Below are 23,599 nucleotides of genomic sequence, written 5' to 3'. Positions count from 1 at the left end.
CCCCGGCGAGAGGCGACATGCTGGGGAAGGGCTGGGTAGACGGATCCGAGGATCCGAGTCCGCAGGCATGGTCGCAGGAGACAGGCCTACCCGCCCCCTCCACTCACCTGCCCGCAGGTGTGTCATCCAGGCCGCCCCTTCGCCCCGCCCCCCCTTCGCCCCGCCCCTCCGAGGTCTCCAGGCTCCTCCCCACCCCCCCCCCACGCTGCTCTCAGGAGTGTGCTCCTTCCTTCAGCCTCCCTCTCTGTGCAGGGAGCCACCAGGAGAGCCGAGTAAAAGCATCGCCTGTCTTCCCGAGAGCAGAGGACCACCAGGAAGGCCCTTCCCACGGGGACGAGCTCCGCTCTGTGCCACCCCCCGGCCCCGCCCAGGCCGCCGGCCTCCACGCTGCACCTCACCTGCACCCCACGGCCACTCCAGAGACCCTTCTTGTCCCTCCCCCGCAGCGGTTCCTCTGAAACCTTGGACACGCGGCCTCTGGGGTGGAAGCACAGGACCCCACCGGCTCCCAGGGGGCCCTGCCAGTGTGCCCCCACCCAGGGCTTTGTTCCCCCATCGGCTCCGAGGCGAGTAGAGAGATCTCGAAGGTGAGTTAGACAGCGAGGAGCCGAAGGAGCCGCAGGCGGAGAGGGCCCCACACGACCCGGAGTCCTCGCTGGAAAAGCAGGCCGTTCTCCAACTGCTCTTCGACCTCTGCTAAGTGACACAGAGGTTCCATAAAACACAGACCATGACCTCACCCCCAAACAGAAAGGGGGCTCAAACACTGAATCTGAACCAGATTTGGGGGCCCTTCAGTAGTTTCAGAAATTTTCATTAAAGTTAGCCAACTCCTCTGAAAACAGACGATGATGAAACAGCAAACGATACAGCTGGAAAAGGTCTGCCAGGGCGTCTGGGAAGTCCTTCTGCCTCTCTGACTGGCAGCATCAAGCAGATGACAGCCATCAGGGACACTACTGTGAAAACCAAAGTGCTGCCATTACAAAGCCAGGCCACGGCCAGCTTCTTGGAAGAAGAGATGCTGGCTGGGAATGTCGCTAAGCAACAGGGCCCGCCTCCGCTCCCCTCCCCCACCCTCCCTCAGGCTCCTCAAGTGTCACTCCTGGACCCTTAGCCACGTCCGGGTGGCAGACACTTGAGTCCAAACGTGAAGATCCCAGGGGCAATCCTCACCATCTCGGAGAAAAGCTTCTGCTGAAAACTGGGTCAGACGCTGTAGGACGGCAGAGACACACCCCACCTCGGAGCCTGACCTCTCAAAACAGATTCATCTTACTTCAAACACACAACAGCGGGCCTGCACTTGGGGGGGGGGAGGGGCAGGGGGGCCTGCACTTGCGAGGAGGGGGCCCTGCACTTGAGGGGAGGGGTGGCCTGCACTTGCCGGGGAGGGGGGGGCCTGCACTTGCGGGGAGGGGGGCCCTGCACTTGCGGGGGGGGGGGGAGGTGGCCTGCACTTGTGGGGAGGGGGGCCCTGCACTTGCGGGGGGGGGGGCCTGCACTTGTGGGGAGGGGTGGCCTGCACTTGCGGGGAGGGGGGGGCCTGCACTTGCGGGGAGGGGGGGCCCTGCACTTGCGGGGAGGGGTGGCCTGCACTTTAGGGGAGGGGGGCCCTGCACTTGGGGGGGGAGGCCTGCACTTGAGGGGAGGGGGGGCCCTGCACTTGCAGGGAGGGGTGACCTGCACTTGCGGGGGGGCCCTGCGCTTGCGGAAAGTCTACTGGAAGGGGGTGCTTCTCAAAGGAGGGCCCAAGGCCTTCCATCAGCCCTCCTCTCACAGGAAGCGAGTGGCTGAGAGGGGGCACTCACAGAACGCAGCCTGGATGTCTGTCGAGGCCACCGCGTCCCCACACCTGGACGTGGACAGGCAGCAGCCACCCTGCCGTGGCTGCAGCGCGCTCTCCCCCGCCCCCCACCATCTCCCGGATCAGACGCTGTCCTCCACACCCAGGATTCCCATCCAGGCTCACTCTGCAGCGCTCACTGCCCGCGGGGCTCTCTTCCCAGGACAGAACTGTCTATTCCATCTCCCCACCAGATGGCGAGGGAGGCTGGAGTCAGGCCCCTGCCACCGTCCTCCCTGGCCTCTGGGCACCCACTTTCTGCCTCCCTTCTCAGCCACCCTGAGGCCACTCTCGCCTTCTATCTGGCTTTAAACAAAGGACGCCAGCCTCAGAATGTCCCTTCCTTCTGTGTGGACAGAGGGAAGGAGAGTTGACACGACTCAGACACCCAGGTACCCCTCCACAACCAACAGCAGGAACCTGGGGCAAAGACGGAGGCCCAGGAGGCAGGCGAAGGCTGAGAGTGCCCTGGGTGCTGACGCCCTAGCCGGGATACCGGGGGTCATTAGGAAGAACCTCTGCGCTCCATCACACGCTCCTCACGAAAGAGATGCTGCCTCCAGGCTCCAGTTATCCGCAATGGCCCATCTCCGGGAACCCTGCTCCCAGGTAACAGCGTGAAGCAAGCTTGGTTTAGCTCACAGGAATTCTCTTGACCACCTGTGAACGGCTCCAGGAGGAAGAAATTCACACGTTCCTCCAGGGGCCCAAAGGGAAGGAGGAAGCATCTGACTTTATTCCATCCCCTTTTAGTATCAGAGCAGCAGGAATTCTGACTCTGGAAGACGGCTCCTCGGGGGGCACAAGTCCACCGTCTTCTGTCTGCTGGCTTTCTGTGTAAAGCTGCTACTCTCTGCCCCGCCAGCCCGTCTCTCCATTATCAGCCTGTCGTGCAGCAAGCAGACCGAGCCCAGACTCGTGGGGCACGGAACAAGCCCCCCGCCCTCACCGCCGGCAGGCACCGCAGGCCCAGGGCTGGTCTGCACCCGGCGTTAGTGCCTCAGCTTTCAACCCGCAGAGATGCCCACGGCACCTCCTTTTAAGCGGCAGCACACCCACCTCCCTGTAGCCCGCTGGCCGGATGCAGGACACACTTCCCTGTCCAGTGCTGAACCCAAACCGCTCCTCGTCCAGGCTTCCCAGCGTCCCACCCCTACAGTCAGGGCCAAGGCCAGGGCGCTCCTGACACGGGGCATCACGCACACCAGAGGCCCCGGCTGGCACGCCCGACCTCTGCCCCACAGCTGGGTGCGGACGGGAGGAGGCTGGGAGGGCCTGTTCTCCTCAAGCCCTGGACATGCACAGCAGGCAGCAGCTGGACGAACGCCCGTGGGATGGACGGACGCACGCCCCCCCTCCCCGCCGCGTGCCCCACCACCCTGAGAGCTGGGCCCGCCGGGCCCTCCAGAGCCCTTGCCACCAGCCTCCCACCCACACGGCAGCCCAGCCCGCTCCCTGGACTCTGGCACGCTGCCCAGCTCAGGCCCTCGGCAGGCCCTGGAGCGGAGTCTCCCAGATCTGTGCACACGCTTGACACACGCACACATGCACACGTGCACACATGCACACGCGCACTGTCCCCTCTCCTGCGGGCGCTCAAACTGCCCCTCGTCGTGGGGCAGCCTGCCCCGCGGCCACGCCCAGCCTCGCAGAGCCCAGGCCTCTCTTGCTGTGCCTCCCGACGCTCTCCTCCACAGGGTCTGTGTTTACACGTGCGTGTGAGCCAGTGCCCAATCAAGGTCTAGACCCAGGTCGGCGGGCGGAAACGGCCCAGGACAGAGCTGAGTGGTCATCGTCACGTCACATCAGAGACACAAAACCTGTGTTTAAATGCAGAAAGATACAAAGCGACGGCCCTTGCAGGGAAGGTGCTTTTGTCACTAACGCGTGGGCGGCGGGGGGGGGGGGGGTGGTGTGGGCGGTCAGACTGCGATTGGAAAGCAGACGCTCCCAGGGACTCGGAACACAGTCAAGAGAAAGCCGCCCCTAAGCCACGGTCACAGCAATCCACTCTGCTGACGCTTCTGCGAGTGTTTCCTAAAGGGTGTTAATTCTGACTCGGGCTTCGAGACACCGGCTGCCACCTGGCTGTCCGCGCTGAATCTGGCCCCAGGGTTTGCCCAGGAGGAAGGTGATGGGGACGAGGGCGAAGCAGGCCCAGGGAAGGCGGGGACAGAAAGGGGACAAGACACAGGGCCAGGGCACCCATGTCCCCTGTCCTTCTGTGACCAGCCAGGCAAAAGGCCACTGGACCACGTGTCTGTTTCTGCCACAAGAGGGACAGAGGAAGCCTGTCTCGTCCCCTCACACTACAGGCCAGGCCAGGAGCTGGGGCTCCAGGGGGAAGCACCCAGGCCTGGGGAACCTCTCCACCCTTGGGGAGCCAGCCCTCCGCTTTCCGGTCAGGATGGAAAAGAGACCTGACCTTCAGCTTCTCTCGAGCTCCTGAGACTCCCCGGCTTCGATGAGCATGCTCAGTGGCTCTGAACCCAGTCTCCACGTCGAGGACTGAGCATCCGCCGGGTGTGAGCGCCAGCGCCCGCAGCGGTGGGGACGGCTGGGGCGGGGGCGGGCGCAGCTCGGGGAGAGCTCACAGTCACACCCAGCGTCACCGCACAGACCCTTGGAGGTCAAGAATTCAATTTTTCTGTAATTAGGATTCACATGGAGGCAAAAGGGGATGGCATCTTGTGTGAGCAGTGCACAGCTCATTACATACCTGAATGCCTTCTCTGTATCTGAGTCTGCTGGGTCCTGAATATTTATCATTTGTAACCTTTCTGCTTTCAAAGGGAAGCTAGGAAAGATAGCTGCTTGCTAAATGCATTATGACATAGGTCAAAATAATACTATAAAAAAGGTATATTTTTAAAAGTTTTACCAGAGTATTTATAATGTAAGTTCCGTTAAAGACAACAGGCTTGAAAATGACCAGCTGCACTCGGGCAGCTTCTGCCAAGACGACAGCCCTAGTGGGGAGAGACGGAAGCAATGCCCATTTCTTCATAACAAATTACCAGACTCAAAGTCTGCACCCCCGCCCAGTTCCTGCACTGAAATCCCAGCCCCCAGTGCTACGGTGTCAGGAGGGGGCCCTTTGGGCGGTATCAGGTCGTGAGCGGAGCTGCGTGACGGGGTTGGTGCTCCTGAAAGAGACCGTGCGCCCTTTCACCCCAAGGGCACTGTCAGGGGATGACGAAGCTGGTCCTTAACGGCTAGGTTCCGCTCGAAGATGATAAATCACCTCCTTCTTAAGCTCGCCTTCTGGGATCAACCTGGCTCCTAGCAACACACGGGGGACTTGATGGAGAGAGGTCTTCTCCCTCCACAGGCAGAGGCAGGCCCTCAGACCCCAAGGAGAACAGGCCCACGCCCTCCACAGGCCTGCACCCTCCACAGGCAGAGGTGGGGGTCCCTGAGACCCCAAGAAGAACAGGTCTTCTCCCTCCACAGGCCTGCACCCTCCACAGGCAGAGGCGGGCCCTCAGACCCCAAAGAGAACAGGCCTGCACTCACGGCTGGCCACGGGACTCTCCTAAGCAGGCCGCCGGTCGGAGGGAGCGCTCACCCCTTCCAGCTGGGGCAGCCCGTTTCACCCCGGGGCTCACGATGCACGTGCTAGCCCTTGGGCGAACACAGCTGAACCACGTTGGCTCAAACCCAACTCTCAGGAAAGCATTTCTGGTCACATTGTATTGGTTTGAGAGTTCATGTCTAGGTGCGCTAGAGAAGACTCCCAGGGGACTTTCTCACCTGGCTCTGGAGTCCACACAGCTGCACAAACTCTCCAGAGTGGAAGGGAGAAGAACCCCTGCAGAGAATATCTGCGCGGTAACGGAGGGGGACGCTGCAGCTAGGCGTTCAGAAACTTCTGGGTCCGCAGCAGAAAAACCAGTTCCCCTGAACCCAACCAGCCCTGGAACCAATGCGGGTGCTCGTGGGGTGTCTGGAGGAGGGAGCCCCTGCCTGATGCCCGGCCCCCGCTCAGGGAGCAGGATGGCCCTGCCCTCTCAGGTCACAGGGAGAGCTGATCTTCAAAAGGGAAAAACAGACGTCAACACACTGGAAGGATGTGTGGTCTCACGTCACTCACAGCCCGGAACCACTGCGACGCATGTGGCCAGTGGGGAACTGCCGTCTCCCAGGCGCCCTCAGAAGGCCCCTCCTCTGAGTCCAGGCCCTCGGCTCCGCCCTCCTCCCTGCCCCAGGGTTTCCTCTCTGTCCATTATATTGTCTGTGTGGCCTCTTAGCGCACTGATGGGCCGCAGGAAGCGAGCTCAACAACTGGCCCTGGGTGGAGGAACGGGGAGGAGCGGGTGTCCAGGAAGGGCAGGCCTGTGCCTCGGCAGAGTGGTCACTACCAGGAGAGCTGGCACTGGGCCCACGGCCCGTCTCTGACCATCCCCACCAGCCCCTGCCCTAGGCACCACCTCTGCAGGGGTACCGGGTAGCTCCTGTCCTCTCCACCCAACCGCAAGCTCCCGACAGGGCAGGGTCTCCTCCCAACAGGGCAAGGGGCACATGGCATGCAGGCGGCCAGCACATGGGGCCCTGGGCGGCCCAGTGAGAACGGAAACAGGCTGGGCCTCCACGCCACCCCTGCAGACCCGGGGTGGTAACTGGAGGTGACCCAGCACCCGGCACAGCGCACAGCCCTCAGGCCTCAGCCACATCCACAAAGCTGCCTCCATCGATGAAAAGAGATGACTTTAGGACACAGGGGAATGAGTGGGCGCGTCAGTTGTGACGAGAACCGGGCCCCGTCTGGCCGTCGAGGGCAGTGCTGGAAACATACCAGGGACTAGCCCGGCGGCAGCATCGACAGGCAGGCCCACCGCAGTGCCAGGGACCTGCTCCCACCTGGAGGCCATGGCTCTGCGGCCACTCGGCCCCCCACCCCCAAAGCCAACGACTCTGCAGCCCCCACACTGGCGACCCCACTGTCCTCTCGTGTGGCCACCTCTGACCCGAGGAGCCTAGGTCACGTGCTGTGTCCCAGCCTGGAAACTGGAAAGGAGGGAAGGGAAACTGTAAACTTGATTTATTTCCATGAGGGGAAACAGTACTAATAACCTAGGAATCTCCCCCAAATACATGAAGAAAATTCAAAACGTGAGTGATCTGCCCTGGGCTCGAGGGAAACCTCCAGACCGGTGAGGGGAACCAGGGAACCCCGGAAGAGCTCCGCCCTCTGCTGGCCGAGCCCACCGCCCGTCAGGCCACCTGACACAGATGCTGAAAGAGGCAGCCAACAAGGGAGAGACCCGGGCAGACAGCTCCTGCTTGATTTCAGATGGAAGGCTTTAAATCTCACACAATTACATCAGACTGACTAATGAAGAGTGGTCACCATAAAACCCCGTCACTCAAAGCCAACCTGCAGAAACGGCTTTATGGTCTAAGACGGAGACTTTCTGAATGGCCACACTTTCCCTGCTTTTCTAACTGTAACTCGTTAAGGAATGAGGACCGTCCCCAAGCACAGAGGTAAGGACGGCGACTGGAATGGCGAAGTGGCCCCAGGCCATGGTGGGAAGAGGGCGGGGGCACCTCCTGTAACACAGCGCAGAGGGGGGACCACTTAGGAAACTAAATTCCTATTTTTTAACCAAAGGCAAAATAAAAGACAAAAACAATACAAACACAACTATACACGTGTACAGAAAACGACACATCTGATGTCAGCATCCGTCAAGGCAACCTTGAGAGAATCGTCTTTTCACTGAGGAGGGCAGAGAGACCTACAAGCGTCTGTACTGCTCTAGGAGCAGAGCTGAAACGTCATGTGCGTGGAGCAAACAGCAAGAAAGCGATACAAAACAGCATCTCCAGAAACATCGCAAATAAATCAGGTGAGGTTTCACAAACTGCTGACGTAGCCGCGGGAAGGTAAGGAAGGGACAGCGACGAGAAAGGAAGGGAAGGCAGAGAAAACAGACAGCAGAACGGCCGCGGCAGCCCCAACGCACGCGCAACTCACACACAGCGTGACAGGAAGTCAGCCCCAACGCACGCGCAACTCACACACAGACAGCGTGACAGTGAGTCAGCCACGCAGTCGCGTCCGACTCTTTGCGACCCCACAGACTGTAGCCCGCCAGGCTCCTCTCTCCATGGAATTCTCCAGGCGAGAATTCTGGAGTTGGTTGCCATTTCCTTATCCAGGGGATCTTCCCAGCCCAGGGATCAAACCCAGGTCACCCCCACTGCGGGCAGACTCTTTACTGACGGAGTCACCGGGAAAGCCTTGACACACCCTTCACCTAAAACATAAACAGTCTAGATACACCAATTAAAAGAGAGCAGCAGGATGGATTAAACACATACACACGCCCCAACAATAAGCCGTGAGCAAAACAGCTCACCTCCAAACGCGCAGGGCATCCTGGGGGAGGGGGGGGAGGGGCTCCCCTGCGCGCCGCCCGGGAGAGAGGCCTCCGGGGGCCACACCCCCTTCCCATCGAATGACACCCACGCCCTCTTTAACAGAACAGCAGCAGTGGAGGCAACCCAGGAGAGGATCAGGGAAGACAGAACGTGTCAGCACGGACTCACCTCCGGAGACGTCTGCTCCCCTGACCTGGACAGCACCGGGAGCTCAGGGAAGCTCTAGGACATTCCGTCTTTAGCAGAGCCCCCATCTCCCACCCCCACCTTTCCCGACACACACAGCCCGGCGCGCGGCGGTGGAGGAACAGGCTGGCTCAGGACAGACAGACTGTGCCAGGCAGGCAACTGAAAGAATGCTTGAGGAGGAGGGATCAGCATGAAGATCCGCCAGAGAACTGGCAGAGTGCAGCGACCGCGGAGCAGAAGGGCAGCGCGGGCCGGCTCCCGGAGAGCGGAGAGCGCGGGGCCGGTGGAACAGAGAGCGCGGGGCCTGGACAGCGCGGGGCCGGCTCCCGGAGAGCGGAGAGCGCGGGGCCGGTGGAACAGAGAGCGCGGGGCCGGTGGAACAGAGAGCGCGGGGCCTGGACAGCGCGGGGCCGGCTCCCGGAGAGCGCGGGGCCGGTGGAACAGAGAGCGCGGGGCCTGGACAGCGCGGGGCCGGCTCCCGGAGAGCGGAGAGCGCGGGGCAGGTGGAACAGAGAGCGCGGGGCCTGGACAGCGCGGGGCCGGCTCCCGGAGAGCGGAGAGCGCGGGGCCGGTGGAACGGAGAGCGCGGGGCCGGTGGAACAGAGAGCGCGGGGCCTGGACAGCGCGGGGCCGGCTCCCGGAGAGCGCGGGGTCGGTGGAACAGAGAGCGCGGGGCCTGGACAGCGCGGGGCCGGCTCCCGGAGAGCGGAGAGCGCGGGGCCGGTGGAACAGAGAGCGCGGGGCCTGGACAGCGCGGGGCCGGCTCCCGGAGAGCGGAGAGCGCGGGGCAGGTGGAACAGAGAGCGCGGGGCCTGGACAGCGCGGGGTCGGCTCCCGGAGAGCGCGGGGCAGGTGGAACAGCCCCTTACCGGGCACCCGAAGCCCACAGTTACACTTCTGCTTCACAGACACAGACAAGCCCAGGAGGGGCCCTAAGTGCTCCAGGTCAGGGGGAGACAGGGGGCCAGGACAGGCTCCCAGATGCTCTGGGCTGGTGGTGAAGTCAAAGGAGAGCCTGCGTCTGTGCTTAAAAAAAAAAATCTGTTGTAGGAGTCAAATTACAGTGGTCAATGTGAGACCTGAAGGCCCAAGCTGGGGCCTGGGCAGGAGAGGAGATGGGAGGTGGGGGAGGAGGGGGGCGAGGCCAGGAAGACTTCAGCACGTGCATATGACCCTCAGCCCTCACCCTGGAGTCTTCATCAGCAGGCCCAAGCCTCCCTCAGGCTTCCTCTCACTCCCACCCACCCCCTCAGCCCCAGCAAGACCTTGGGCCATCCCCAAACTGCGCGCCTGACCATGGGCCGGACAGACGCTGGGCCCTTGGTCTGCCGGGCGGTCGTCCTCAGCTCACTGCAGAGAGAGCAGGCGGACACGGCAGCAGTATTTCACCGCCGCCGCTCTGTCCGCCCTTCACTGCTCTAATTTCCCGAGGACCCTGCGCTGCCGTGATCTACAGTCTTTCTGACATTTCACCTTCCGCTGCTGAAAAATCCATCTGGTCCTGACGTGGGCTGCTCTCCCCCGCGCGCGGGGGCGTGAGATTGATTCCACTGCTGGTAATCCCAGCTGCCACTCAGCCAGCCTTCCCGGGGCTGAGGGAGGCGCAGAGCCCTGCGCCCATTGGATGGGAGCTTCTAAAAGCCCCAGCTCATCGCCCCCGTGTGCATCCTTTTACCTTTGTTCTCCATCTTGAGTTCACCTTTTCTTAAAAAAAAAATAGAGCGCCTGTTAGTCTTCCTGAAATTTCACCAGCACGCAGAGAAGATTTTTCTCATTTTCAGGTACGTGCACCTTTCTTTAAAGACTACTTTCACAGGGTTTTACGTCTGGCGAGTCACAGGACCACAGTGACATGGATGACACTGCCAGCAGGAGCGGGGTTTCCTACGGTCCTCGGGGTCAGGGCCCCCTCCTCCACCCCCTCCCGTCCATCTGGATCTCGTAAAATTGCAGATCTGACCCCGAAACCGCCTGGCCGGGGGGGCTCGGGTGCATCACTCCGGCCGGCCCTTCAGTGATTGCTAACCCCCAGCCTCCTCCCGGGAAGTCCTGCTCTCGCAGTGGGCCCAGAGCACATGGTGGTCACCGCCCCCCAGCTGTCTACAGATGCAAGCACAGCGCCTGCCCCCACCACCCCCTCCAGCACCGCCCAGCCACGCCCCCGCCACTCAAGGCCCCGCCCCTTCCAGCCACCTTCCTCCTTGCCTCGCCTCCCCAGGGCAGCCCTCAAGGGCAACGCCCACCCCAGCCAGGCCCCTACGGGGCTCTCAAGGTCAGGCCCCTTACCAGCCACGCCCCCTTCTAGCCAAGCCTCCCCACGGCTGCGATCAAGGCCACGCCCTGCCTGGCCATGCTCCCTCCCACATCCCAAACAGTGTCATCAAAATAGAAGGCAGGCCTTTAAGGTCTCACCTCTAGTCAAAACACAACAGCAAAGTGTCTGCAGGGAGGCCTGAGGCACACCCGACGGGTGGGCTGACTTCTGGAACCCAGGGACATGCCGAGTGATGGAGGCTGGTTACCTACCTTTGGGTCTGAGAACCTAATCAGGATAGAAGCCCTCCCCAAACCTTTTTCCAAACCTCTCACATAAATAAGTGAGTCACAAATCCACCGCTCTCAAGGACTGAACTATTTCCCCCCGACCCACAAACTCACGTGCTGAAGCCCTCACCCCAGCACCTCAGAATGTGGCTGTACAGGCAGACAAGGCCTCTGAAGAGGCGATTCAGATGAGGTCATTAGGGTGGAGCCCTGATTCGAAAGGACCGGCATCCACATGAGAAAAGGGCTTCGGGACACAGCCAGGCCCAGAGGGACGGCCACATGAGCAGAAGCCGCGGAGAGGGCCCTCGGAGGACCCCTGGACCTCAGGCTGCAATTGCTCGCGCACACCTGTGGGTTCTGTCGTGCACACCGGAGCAGATGGAGACTGTGGGCAGGGCAGAGCACCGTGGAAGGAGCCACCTCGAGAAGGTCCAGCCTCACAAAGCCAGGGCAGCTGGCGGCACCACCTACATCTCCGGGGAGAGGGGGACAGGGTGATGGGGCGGGGCAGGGAAGAACAAGGGTCTTTTACAGTCTTACTGGAAAACTTAATTCAAATTGGGCTTTGCCTAAGCACCCCCTCGTGGCCTGAGACCTGGAGAAAGGACATGGACAAGGTGCACTGACACACGACGGGGCATGAGGCCGTGAGCAGGCGTCCAGCGGCCAGCCCAGGGGACCACATCGTAGTCAGCATCTTCATCAGCAATCTGGAAGGAGCGGTGAACAGCACAGTAATTAAATTTCCAGATGATGCTAAATTTGGAGGTGCTACAGGGAGTCAGTGAGGGCAGAGAAACGAGGCAGATGGGATCCAAAGAGGTTAGTCAGGAGGGTAAGAAGCAATCCAGGATTCCGTCTCCAAGAAGAGAAGCTAATTAAAAACTTGCCCCATGTTCTGGAGCTCCATCTAACTCCCATCAGATGGCTACACAAGCACAATGCAGGCAGCCCTGCTGTCTGAACTCACTGTCCCGGCCTTGATACCCAAAATCGGAAACCAGAAGCAGTGAGCCTGGCTGAGATGAACCCGGCAGTCAGAACCCTCCTCACCTGCGGTCCAAAAGTCAGAGCCAGATGGCTGATGGGAAGCTGCTGTATAACACAGGATGCTCTGTGACCCCCAGAGGGCTGGGATGGGTGGGGAGGTTCAAGAGGGAGGGGATGTATGTGTACTTACGGCTGACTCAACGATGCTGTACGGCAGAAGTCAACACAAGGTTGTAAAGCAGTTATCCTCCAGTTAAAAATAAGAGGCCAACAGAGGCTGTGGTAACATGGTACAGGTCACACAACTCGGTGCTGAGAGGAATAACCCCAGCAGGTCTGGAATATTTGGGCAAGCAACAAAATACTGGGCCTATAAAATATGATCGATTTCTAAAGAGAGATCAAGGCCCTGTGTTAAGATCATTGATCTCATCGGCCTCTAAACGCCAAGATTTGAGCATCATCACAAACATCACTCAAAAGTGGGGACCTTTATGTCTCTGTTCTTGGTGACAAAAACCAACAAGAAGAAAATATCTTTATAACAAGGAGTGTTTACAGAATCCTTGCCCTGGAAACAATGTTCTCCGGGGACAGGGGGAGGCCAGATGTGGGTCAGGGGCTCTGGAATCAGCGACAAATGAGCACAGCAAGGTCCTGCTAGAGGTGCGGTAAAGCAGGGCTAAACCAGGCACTGGGCGCCCCATGCTCCCGGCAGGGCCATCGCCACACCAAGGTGCGGAAGCCACCCCAGCGCCCAGCGCCGGGCGAGTGGACACAGGAGGCGTGGTGTGGACACAGAGCGGACCCTTACTCAGCCATAAAAAGGAGGCAACCTTCATTAGCAACAACACGGATGAGCCTGGGGGACACTACGCTAAGTGAGATGAGGCATCACATGAGGACAAACCCTGTATGAACTCACGTCTATGTGAGATCTAGGAGAGAAAAAAAAGAGCCCACAGCTACAGAGAACAGAGCGATGGTCGCCAGAGGTGGTTTGGGGGCTGTGGAGAATTGGGTGAAAGGGGTCAGAAAGTCCAAACTTTCAGTTATGAGAACAATGGGGATGTGACACACAGGATAGCGACCGCAGTTACCAACACGTGCTGTGTGCTCAGCCGTGTCTGTTCTTGGTGATCAAAGCGTCTCTTTGCGACCCCGCGGACTGCAGCCCACCAGGCTCCGCTGTCCATGGGATTCTCCAGGCAAGAACGCTGCAGTGGGTAGCCATGCCCAAGACCCAGGGGATCTTCCCGACCCAGGAATTAGACCCGTGTCTCTCGCACCTCCTACGCTGGCAGGCAGATTCTTTACCACCGCGGAGCCTGGAAAGCCCACAATTGAGAACACTGTACCGCACATCTGAGTCTGTGGCCACGCCACCCTGAACGCCCCTGATCTCATCTGTACTGCGTATCTGAAGGTCGCTGAGAGAGTTTAACTGCATGTGACTCAAATCGTTATGGTGTACACCGGAAACTAACACAAGGTCACATGTCAATTATATCTCAATAAACTGGAAAAACCTCTAATAAACGAACTGCCCGCGCCTGGCACCTTAGCATTCAGAGGTAGCTGTCATGCTCACCACATTTCCTCACGTGCAGAACGGGATGGTGCGTCAGTAAGAGCCAGCAGCAGTGTGTGACCTGCCCGGCAGCCCCCACGAGCCACGGGGCGGGGCTTCGGCCCAAATCTTCCAGGCGAGCACCACACCCCATGTGCCCAGCACCGGCCTCCAGCCAGGCCCTCTAATGGGCCACCCCTCAGCCCTGCACCCCTCGGTCCAGGCTGTGCAGAAGCTCTGCTTCCTCTGTGCAGGCAGGCAAGTGGCGGGTGAGCCGGAGATGGGCGGGTGTGTGTTTCTCTTCGCCAGGGCCACCTTATATTCCTCAATGACGGATAAGCCATTCAGGCGAACAGGCAGCAAAGAAACACGCAGTTTTTATGGCAAGGAAGAGTTAATCGTATCTACATCCTGAAGGAAACAGCATTGGAACAAAACAGTAACTTGATCTCAAGATAATATTCCACGTGGCTGGTTTCCCATTTCTCACCAGACACAGTGACCGCAGTGAGCGACCTCCACGTGAACCCCAGACGGAAGAGGAGCTGGCGAAACACACATCTAACGTTCACGCAGCACACGCACCCCCCATGCACGGCCCCCACGGAGCCGCAGGCCCTCACCCAGGATCCTGCCCCCGCAGCATCATCTTTGGGTGACGCTGGTCAGCACACAGCCCTCCCAGTGAGAAGCCCGTCGGATCTGTTAGCCAGAGAGCAAGAGAGCCCAGAAAACCTACAATGTTAAAACGAGGTGCAGACCATTTCCATTTCCTGCCCCGCTGTACTCAGTCTGGGCTGCGGAGGACACCCGGAGCCGGCCCTGTGGGGACCCCCACTTTTACAGGGCTGGGGTCAGCACAGAGCTCCCAAGGGCTCCCCAGAGACTGCTCTCCCCAGAGAACTTTCTGACTTCTTTTCAACGTGCTCATCCTCAGCACCTGGATCTGGGGAGAAGACTCACCTCTCGCCTCCTAGCTGAGCACCTACTGCCTGAAGGAAAGGCACTCCCTCTTTCCACATCCCACGCTAAAGAAAATCTCAGAGGAATGGTGAGTTTAAACATGGGAGTACCATGCATGTCTGGAGCCGGAGACCCGTGCTGCGCCAGTGTGTGGGCCCCCAGACGGATCAGGCGGCTCTAAACAGGCCCCCTCCTCCCCAGGTGCGACTCTGACCAAAGAGACGCTGTCAGCTGTCAAGGGCACCACCCGGAACAGTATCCATTGCCAAATGCCAACCCTGTCCCCACCAGACAGGCAACCTTGACCGTCGCTCAGCCTTCCTAAGCCTTGGTTTCATCAGTAAAATGGCGCATGGCGAGCGGCCGCTCCTTGAAGTGTTGAAACAGCGGCTGATGCCCCGGGCCACCAGCCTTCGTGCCAGCTGCCGCCACTCTTGTGACCACTGACAGGGCAGGGGTGGTTCTGCTGGAACAGCTGTCACGAGCTTAAACGCGAGTTATCACTCACCAGACCAGGTCTATAAACCAAATGTGGCAAGATCCATTAAAACCAAGAAAGTAATAGTCTCACAAGGCAGCAGAAACAGAAGCCAAAATAAATAAATGGGACCTAATCAAATTTATAAGCTTTTGCACAACAAAGGAGATGATAAAACAAAAACACAACCTACACGACGGGAGGAAAATACTTACAGATGATGCAGCTGACAAAAGCCTGATTTCAAAATATACAAACAGCTCATACGACTCAACATCAAGAAAACAACCCGATCAAAAAACGGGCGGAGCGTCTAAATAGAGATTTCTGCAAAGAAAACACGTGCTGTGTGCCGTGCTCAGTCACTCAGTCGTGTCCAGCTCTTCTCAACGCCATGGACTGCAGCCCCCCAGGCTCCTCCGTCCACGGGACTCTGCAGGCAAGAATACTGGAGCGGGCTGCCCTTTCCTCCTCCAGGCGATCTTCCCGACTCAGACCCAGGGATCGAACCCACATCTCTTATGTCTCCTGCATTGGCGGGCAGGTTCTTTACCACCAGCCCCACCTGGGAAGCCCATACAAAGCCTATACAACGAGGACATACAGATGGCCAACAGGCGCGTGAAGAGATGCTCATCACTAATCACTGGAGAAATGCAGAGTAAAGTCATGTGGCACCACCTCACACCAGTCAGAATGGCCATCATCAAAAAGTTTACATATAATAAATGCCGGAGAGGGTGTGGAAAAAAGGGAGCCCTCCTACTGCTGGCGGGAATGGAAACTGGTGCAGAAGTGTGGAGAGCAGTGAGGAGGAGGTTCCCCAAAACACTGGCCTAGAGCTGACATACGGCCCAGGGATCCCACTCCTGAGCAGGTGTCTGGGGAAAGAAAACACCTCTTTATTCAAAAAGATCTATGCACGTCAAGGTTCATCACAGCACTATTTACAATCACTAAGACAAGGAAGAATCCAGATATCTGCCAACAGATAAACGGATGAAGACGAGGTGGCACGTATATGTGAGGGAAGACGACTCGGCCACGAAAAGGAATGAAGTGATGGCGTCTGCAGCAGCAGGGGTGGGCCTGGAGACTGCCCGCTAAGCGAGGGGAGCCAGAGACACGTGTCACAGGACATCGCCTACATGTGGAAGCTGAGACAGGATGCAGATGAGCTCAGGTACAAAAAGAAGCAGACTCACAGACACGGGAAAAAATACACATGGCTGTCCAAGGGGAAAAGGTGGGAAGGGATGAATCAGGAACTTGGAATTAGCAGACACAGGCTACTATATGTGCAATGCACAAGGTCCTACTGCACAGCCCAGGGAACTGCATTCTCAGCATCTGTTGTGATAAACCATAATGACAAAGAAGATGCGAAAGAATGAATACGTACGCATGTGTGACTGAGTCACTTTGCGGCACACCAGAAACTAACACGTTGTAAAGCAACTATAGTTCAATAAACAGTTTTAAAAATAAGACCATAAAGCCTGCACAGCCTCTGCTCCTGCTGGGGACCTAGAAACTGGCAGATGTGCTAAGTTATACCACGGTTCCTTTCGGTGCTTACAAGGAGGAGGAAGAACTCCAGCCTCTGAAGCCCACACGGAACCTCTCGGAGTGATAAAAGGACACACTCCCTGCCCATAGCGGCACCCACTCCACACGGCATGTCACTGAGGGAGAAGTGAAAGGTTTCAGGCCTAAGAAGTGGCTCGCTGCACCAGCCAGGGCACTGGGACCCCCTGGGTCACCCTCACCCTTCAGAGGAGCCCGCTTGGGCCTGGGGCGCTGCTGCGGCCCTGATCACAACCACTGGTGTGGACAGGGCAGGATGCTCGACCACAGGCCGAGGGAAGAGGAGGCCGTCTCTGCAGGGACACCCGCCAACCCGTCGCCTGGAGACGGTGGCCGGACCTGGAGGCCGCCTGCAGGGAGGGGGGCCGGGGAGGGAAGGGCGGGTCATCGCCAAGCACTTCCAGCAACACAAGAAGCCTCAGTCCCCTAAACAGAGCCCCCGCCTAAGGCTGCGCCGGGCCGCCCCTGAGCCAGGCAGAGAGCCGTCCTGCAGACCAGCCTGCGTCTGCCTGCCAGACGTGGGGACCTGTCTGAGGGACCCCGTGAGTCCAGGGGTCAGCAGATGCACGTGCTTTGCCTCCCCTTTGGAAGCACGACGCTCACTGGACACGACACGTGACACTTTGGTTACTGAGAAGCGAACGTGGCTGATGCGGTGACCCCCAGCACCCCGTGCCCGGCCCTGAACCCAGGAGCCCCAAGCAAGCTGCACATGGAAGAGGGTCCCAGGGGATTACTGCTGACACGGCTCCCCCTCCCGCACCCGGGCAGTGAGCACACAGTTCCCCACTCACACGGGCCAGCTGAAGTCAGAATCAGCTCCTATCGATAGCGTGCGGGCACACGCTGCACTGTCCCCAGTCCTCCCGTGACCCCGACGGGTGCTGGACAGGTGGGAGGGCGGCTTGCTCGGAAACGGTGGGCCGGGCGGAAGCCCGTGGAGGCGTGGCAGCACGCAGCCTGCAGCCTGCATGCGCAATGAGAGGCGTGGTTCCCGGACCCTGATCCCTAACGCAAGCCCACTGCCCTCTGAGGGTGCGGGAGAGTGAGGATGAGGGTGGCTGCGGCCCCCAGTGGAGGCCCTCAGGCTTGTCCCTCCCCTGCCCTGGGGTCAATGCTCAGGGCACAGCTGTGGTTCCAGCCTCCTTTCTTGGGCTCTGGACTATAATAACCGCTTATTACAGTCTCTCTCTACCCGCAGTATCTCAGCTTCTCTCTGAAGCAGCACTTCCCTGAGTACACAGCTTAGGGACCACACGCCCACCCCTCCACAGGCAGTCAGAACGCCAGGGACACTCACTCTCACTGTTGCAGGCCGTCCGCAGGCACCCAGACCCCAAGGGACACTCACTCTTGTAACAAGTGGTCCACGGGCACCCAGACCCCCAGGGACACTCACTTCACTGTAGCAGGTGGTCTGCGGGCACCCAGACCCCAAGGGACACTCACTCTTGTAACAAGTGGTCCGCGGGCACCCAGACCCCCGGGGACACTCACTCTCACTGTAGCAGGCGGTCCGCGGGCACCCAGACCCCCGGGGATACTCACTATTGTTGTAGCAGACCGTCCGCAGGCACCCAGACCCCAAGGGACACTCACTCTTGTAACAAGTGGTCCACGGGCACCCAGCCCCTGGGCACACTCCCCCTGGCTGTGGCAGGCCACCCACAGCCACCCAGACCCCCGGGCACACTCACTTCACTATAGCAGGCCGCCCGCGGGCACCCAGGCCCCCAGGCACACTCACCCTGGCTGTAGCAGGCCGTCTGCAGGCACCCAGGCCCCCAGGGACACTCACCCTGGCTGTAGCAGGCCGCCCCCGGGCACACTCCCCCTGGCTGGAGCAGGCCGCCCGCAGCACACTCCCCCTGGCTGGAGCAGGCCGCCCGTGGGCACCCAGGCCCCCGGGCACACTCCCCCTGGCTGGAGCAGGCCACCCGCGGGCACCCAGGCCCCGGGCACACTCACCCTGGCTGTAGCAGGTGGCCAGCACGCCTCTGTCTGCGGGGCTGGCACTGATGTGCCAGATCTCCCCCGCCTGGTGCAGGAGCACAGTTTTACTGATGATGTTGTTCTCGTCGTCAAAGTCTATGACGTGGACCTACAGACACAAGGGAAGAGCCGGTCAGAAGCTCACAGACTTCCCACTCACCTTCACAGACCACAGAGACTGGCAGGAGAACCGAGCGCACCCTAGACACCGTTGCCAGCTCCGTTCTGTGCTAAAAGCATTTACTTCTACACATGCGTCTGACTCTATGCCTCTCAAAACACAAGTGTGGAATCCCTGCCAAGGATTAAGCCTGGGAGCGGAGGACCCTGCCCCCGCCACGCCCAGCCCTCCAAATGAGACACGGAAGGCTCTGCCCCCGCCCCGCATGGGGCACAGTCAGGCCACGACCGGCGTCAGGGCCAGAGCCTCCAAGAAGGGGCAGCCCGCTGCGACCGTCCCAGGCCTGTGGCTCGGCTGAGCGGGGCAGGGCGCTGCTGCCTGCCGAGGACCAGGCTTAGCCCTGACCGGGCCCCTCCACAGTAGACACAACTCATGTTGGAAGCACCAAGGATGGAAGGGGTGAGAGAGTGCTGCACGTCAGGTCAGCACCGCTTAAAACGCTTCCTAAGGACAAGACGGACAGCCGCCGACGCCTCTGATCATGCGGCAGTGACAGCAGCGTCGTGTTTCAGTCACTAAATGAAAAGGTAAACATGCTGGTGCCACGCTCTTCCGGGTAATTTCTAGAGGAATGAAAACGATGTTCACGTTCACTCTCTTAACAATACTGGGGAAAATAAAATTTACAGTTTTTTAAATCAATTTATACTGATAATCATGGATCTGCACAAAGACCTATATCCAACCAGGAATGTTCGCTGTGGCACTGACTGTCATAGGGAAACACAGAAGCCACATATGTGCCTAGCAACGGGGAACTGTTCAGGTGAACCGACTGTAACACAGCACTGTGAAGCCAGCTTCTCTTCTCTGGACACCATTCAGTGCCGGGAGGAGGGTCCATAACATGCATAAGGGTGAAAGGGAAAGTCCCTCAGTCGTGTCCGACTCTTCGCAGCCCCACCGACTATATAGTCCATGGGATTCTCCAGGCGAAGAGTACTGGAGAGGAGCCTTTCCCTCCTCCAGGGGGTCTTCCAACCCAGGGATCGAACCCAGGTCTCCCTCATTGCAGGCGGATTCTTTACCAGCTGAGCCACCAGGGAAGCCCGGGAATCGTGGAGAGGGCAGCCTATCCCTTCTCCAGCAGATCTTCCTGACCCAGGAATCAAACAAGGGTCTCCTGCACTGCAGGCGGATTCTTTACCAGCTGAGCCAGCAGGGCAGCCCAGGAACACTGGAGAGGGCAGCCTATCCCTTCTCCAGGGGACAGAAGGAAAGAAGACCGGTAAAAGAGCCACGCAAACGCTCCAGGTGCTTTTTGCTAAAAAGTAAGCACGTCCCAGAGAGAGAATCAGAAAGTGACTGGTTACCTTTGAGTGATGAAATTATAGAGGCTTTTCCTTTACTTCTTTGTGGTTTGGCTTTATTTTTAAATTTTTTTCGAGCACTGTTTTACAGTCAGAACAAACACTAAAATGCTATTTTAAAACACGTTTCCATGACACCCGAAGCACCTCCCCCTGCTGGCCCAGGGCCTCTGGCTGTGTCCTTGGCTGCTTCCCTCGTATCACGTTCTCACATGGAATCGTTCCCCTGTGCCTCGAGGGCCGGCCTGGGCAGAACTCAAAGCCCACCACTGCCCCCTACAGCCTGTGCGACCCGAGCTGCAGTGTCCCCAAGTGCGATGACCGTGCAGGGAAAAAGGTCCCGGGGTTGCTGGGACCACGCAGCCCGGCAGAGGCAGAGGCTGGGGGCAGTGAGGAGGTTAAACACCAGCAACACAGTTGTTAATCTTTGAACCTATTTTCAGTCAGTTTCTCCAGCACTCATAGCCCAGTGTAGTTTTCACAGTGGGTTTGGGAATACTCCGGGTGGAGAGCTTCTACATAAAGTTCATAACAGTCACAGTCACATGGGAACCCAGACTGAACGGCAACACACAAAACCAGCAACAATTTCTGTGTTGTAAGAGTGAGCAAGAAGCTTCTAAGTATCTGACACGTTTCCTCCTTATCAGAAAATCCGTGAGCGCTAAGAAAAGGATGCGCTGAGCTATACTCCTCAGCCGGGAGCACCATCAGGACCCCCGCGTCGGGAGCGCGGGAGCGCTGGTTTCCGGGTCCTCCTTTGGGGCCGTGGACCCGGGGGCGCGCACACCCTCCCCTGCACACGGGCGGCTCCTGGCTGGGGAGCCGTCCTTCCAGCCTGACCCCTTCCCGCACTTCCCGCTGCCGCAGAGTCCCCGCACGCGCCTGGGGCAGGCTCCTCTTTCGCAGGGCGTCCAGCCGGGCTCTGGCCCGTGGTCTGCGCGGGTCTTCCTCCGCTTGTCCCCGAGGCGCTCGGCGGGGAAACGTCAGCCTCCGCCCTCCATGGCACGGGTGGGGAGGAGCCCACCCCCGCCAGGCCCACCTCTCCTAATCTCACTCTAGTAATGTGCCCTTTAAGCTTCAGAGTCCAGGCTCTTTCCACACGTCCTCGCCCACAGCAGGCTCACGGACTGGGCCCCGGGACACGTCCTCCGTCAGGTACGCTCAGGCAGGGCAGGGGGCGTCAGCACCGCAGACAAGCAGGGGTCGAAGCAATGGCGACTGATACGCCGCAGGCACGCGAGCTTTTGTGCCACGCTGGCTCCTCTAATCCTGAAAAGAGCTCGGTGGTGACAGGATGATCTATCATTACTAGCCACGGCTACAGGGGAAGAAACCGGGGCTGACAACGTTGGAGCAGTGAGGCTCGTCCCAGAGCATGCGCCGTGGACCCCCCAGGCCACAACGCTGGGCTCCGCACCACAGCAGGTCAGCGGAGGACCAGGCAGCTCCGCATCCCAGCAGAGAGGCTGTGACCCAGCTGCCTACGCGCAGGGCACCGCCACGCGTGCCGCTCACGTCACGTGTGCACGCACTGACACGTGCAGTTGCAGGCCAGTTACAAAAACAAGTTACATCACGGAGAAAACACTACGGTTACGGTGAGGGCAAAAATGAGGGGTATGAGGAAGACAGAGTAATTCCCGTTGGCTCCGAGGGGGGAACACATGTGCTCGGCTGGGGTGCAAGTGTTACTTGAGGTCTTCACGCCCCTGCTGAGGCTTTTAAAATGCTTTTAATTGCTTGAAATGAAGCACAAGGGCTTCCCTGGCAGCTCAGCTGGTGAAGAATCCGACTGCAACGCGGGAGACCTGGGTTCGATCCTTGGGTTGGGAAGATCTGCTGGAGAAGGGAACGGCTGCGCACTCCAGTATTCTGGCCTGGAGAATTCCATGGACTGTATAGTCCATGGGGAAGCAAAGAGTCGGACATGACTGAGTGACTTTGACTTTCAATGAAGCTCAAACTCATACTTTGCCTTACCATTATTAAAATTTTACCGTTGGACTTAGCTGTGCAGAGCTAAGGGCATAGATAACACTCTGTAAGGGTTTAGGAGCCTGGGTTTTCAAACTTACTAGGAAGCCTGTGAAGGTGCTGTTAATCGAGGCCGCTTGAGTTCTCACAGATTCGGGGCTCAGAGAAAGCAGCCCCTGTCCTGAAAGTGAGCACGTGACCCCAGGCCGATGCACCCTGTCCATTTCATCTCTCACGGAACTCAGTAAACTCGAAAATTCAGAGGCAAAAAAAAATGTGGCAAAACTGGAAACTAAAAAGCGAAAGCTCCCCCCTAGGAAATGTAAAGCATCGGCATCTTCCCGTGGAAGTCCTCCCGGCACCGACCGCGGCCCTCCACGGGGCCGCAGGGCAAGAAGCTTCGGCTCAGCCGCCCCCAGCAGGTGCCACGGCCTCCCTGCCGGCACGCCCTGCCTCTCGTCCGGATCCAAAGCCAGCTGTGCAGGCTGCAGCTCGGGAAGGCAACTCCTCAGGCAGGCAGGCTGGCTCGTGCCACGGTGATCCCAGGTGCTGCGCCCACGGCTCCTCGTGGCTCCCAGCTGAAGGTCTGGAGCCGCCCAGCCCCAGCAGGGCCACTGGGGCGCTTCTGCAGCGGCGCCTGCTCACTTCACGTCTCCGTCACTTGCTGGGGATTCTCACAGCATCTCAGCCCTCCCACCAGCCAGGAGATTGCCCTTGCGGGGCTCCATCCTCACAGCCCCAGTGCCTTCCAGAGGGGCCCCTCCTGCCGCTGTCACGTCGGGGCTGGCTCCCATGTGCGGGTTCGGGGGGAGGACACAGCATTCAGCCCACAGCAAGGGGACATGTGGTCAGGGGCCAGGGAAAAGCTGGGGCGCGAGCAGGTCAGTGAGACAATCGGCCAGCTCACTCCTCGTGACCACACGTACACCCACAAGCTAGAAACACACGCAGCAGAACTGCTTCAAACAGGACACACAGGATGTGATCAATACGGTGAGACCAGAGCTCTCCGACCACAAAGAGGGGAGCGATTCCTGAGAGTGAGATGGGAGGACGGGGTGGGGTGGGGGCAAGTGCACGTGGGGTGGGTTTGAGGCGCAGACCTGAAAGGGCCTCATGGAGATCCCGCAGCAGTCAGCCTGGCTGCTCCTCAATGGGACAAGCAATGTGCAGGCGGCCTCTGCAGGGAAAGCCCAGTGCAGAAGCAAATAAACCCCCAAAAGCCCAGCTCCCAACCAGAGGAGCACCTCCCCCCGGGAGAAGGGGAGCCCACGACAGAGGAGGCTCCAGGTGCAAAAGCCCAGCTCCCAACCAGAGGAGCACCTCCCCCCGGGAGAAGGGGAGCCCACGACAGAGGAGGCTCCAGGTGCAAAAGCCCAGCTCCCAACCAGAGGAGCACCTCCCCCCGGGAGAAGGGGAGCCCACGACAGAGGCGGCTCCAGGTGCAAAAGCCCAGCTCCCAACCAGAGGAGCACCTCCCCCCAGGAGAAGGGGAGCCCACGACAGAGGCGACTCCAGGTGCAAAGGCCCAGCTCCCAACCAGAGGAGCACCTCCCCCCGGGAGAAGGGGAGCCCATGACAG

General features: G+C 59.4%; 1 protein-coding gene across 1 annotated transcript in view; it reads right to left on the bottom strand.

Annotated features, from left to right (window-relative positions):
• The window catches only part of TSSC1 (tumor suppressing subtransferable candidate 1), a 67,674-nt gene that overhangs the window by 32,238 nt on the left and 11,837 nt on the right, over positions 1-23,599 (bottom strand). Inside the window, exon 3 of the mRNA XM_018052728.1 lies at positions 18,526-18,658. Within this exon, the coding sequence (XP_017908217.1) occupies positions 18,526-18,658 (133 nt within the window). The remainder of the gene's footprint in view (positions 1-18,525; positions 18,659-23,599) is intronic.

This window comes from Capra hircus, chromosome 8, assembly GCF_001704415.2.
Source record: "Capra hircus breed San Clemente chromosome 8, ASM170441v1, whole genome shotgun sequence".
Taxonomy (NCBI): Eukaryota; Metazoa; Chordata; class Mammalia; order Artiodactyla; family Bovidae; genus Capra; species Capra hircus.
Note: the sequence above shows the minus strand (reverse complement) of the source record. Positions and strands in the feature narration are given on the sequence as shown.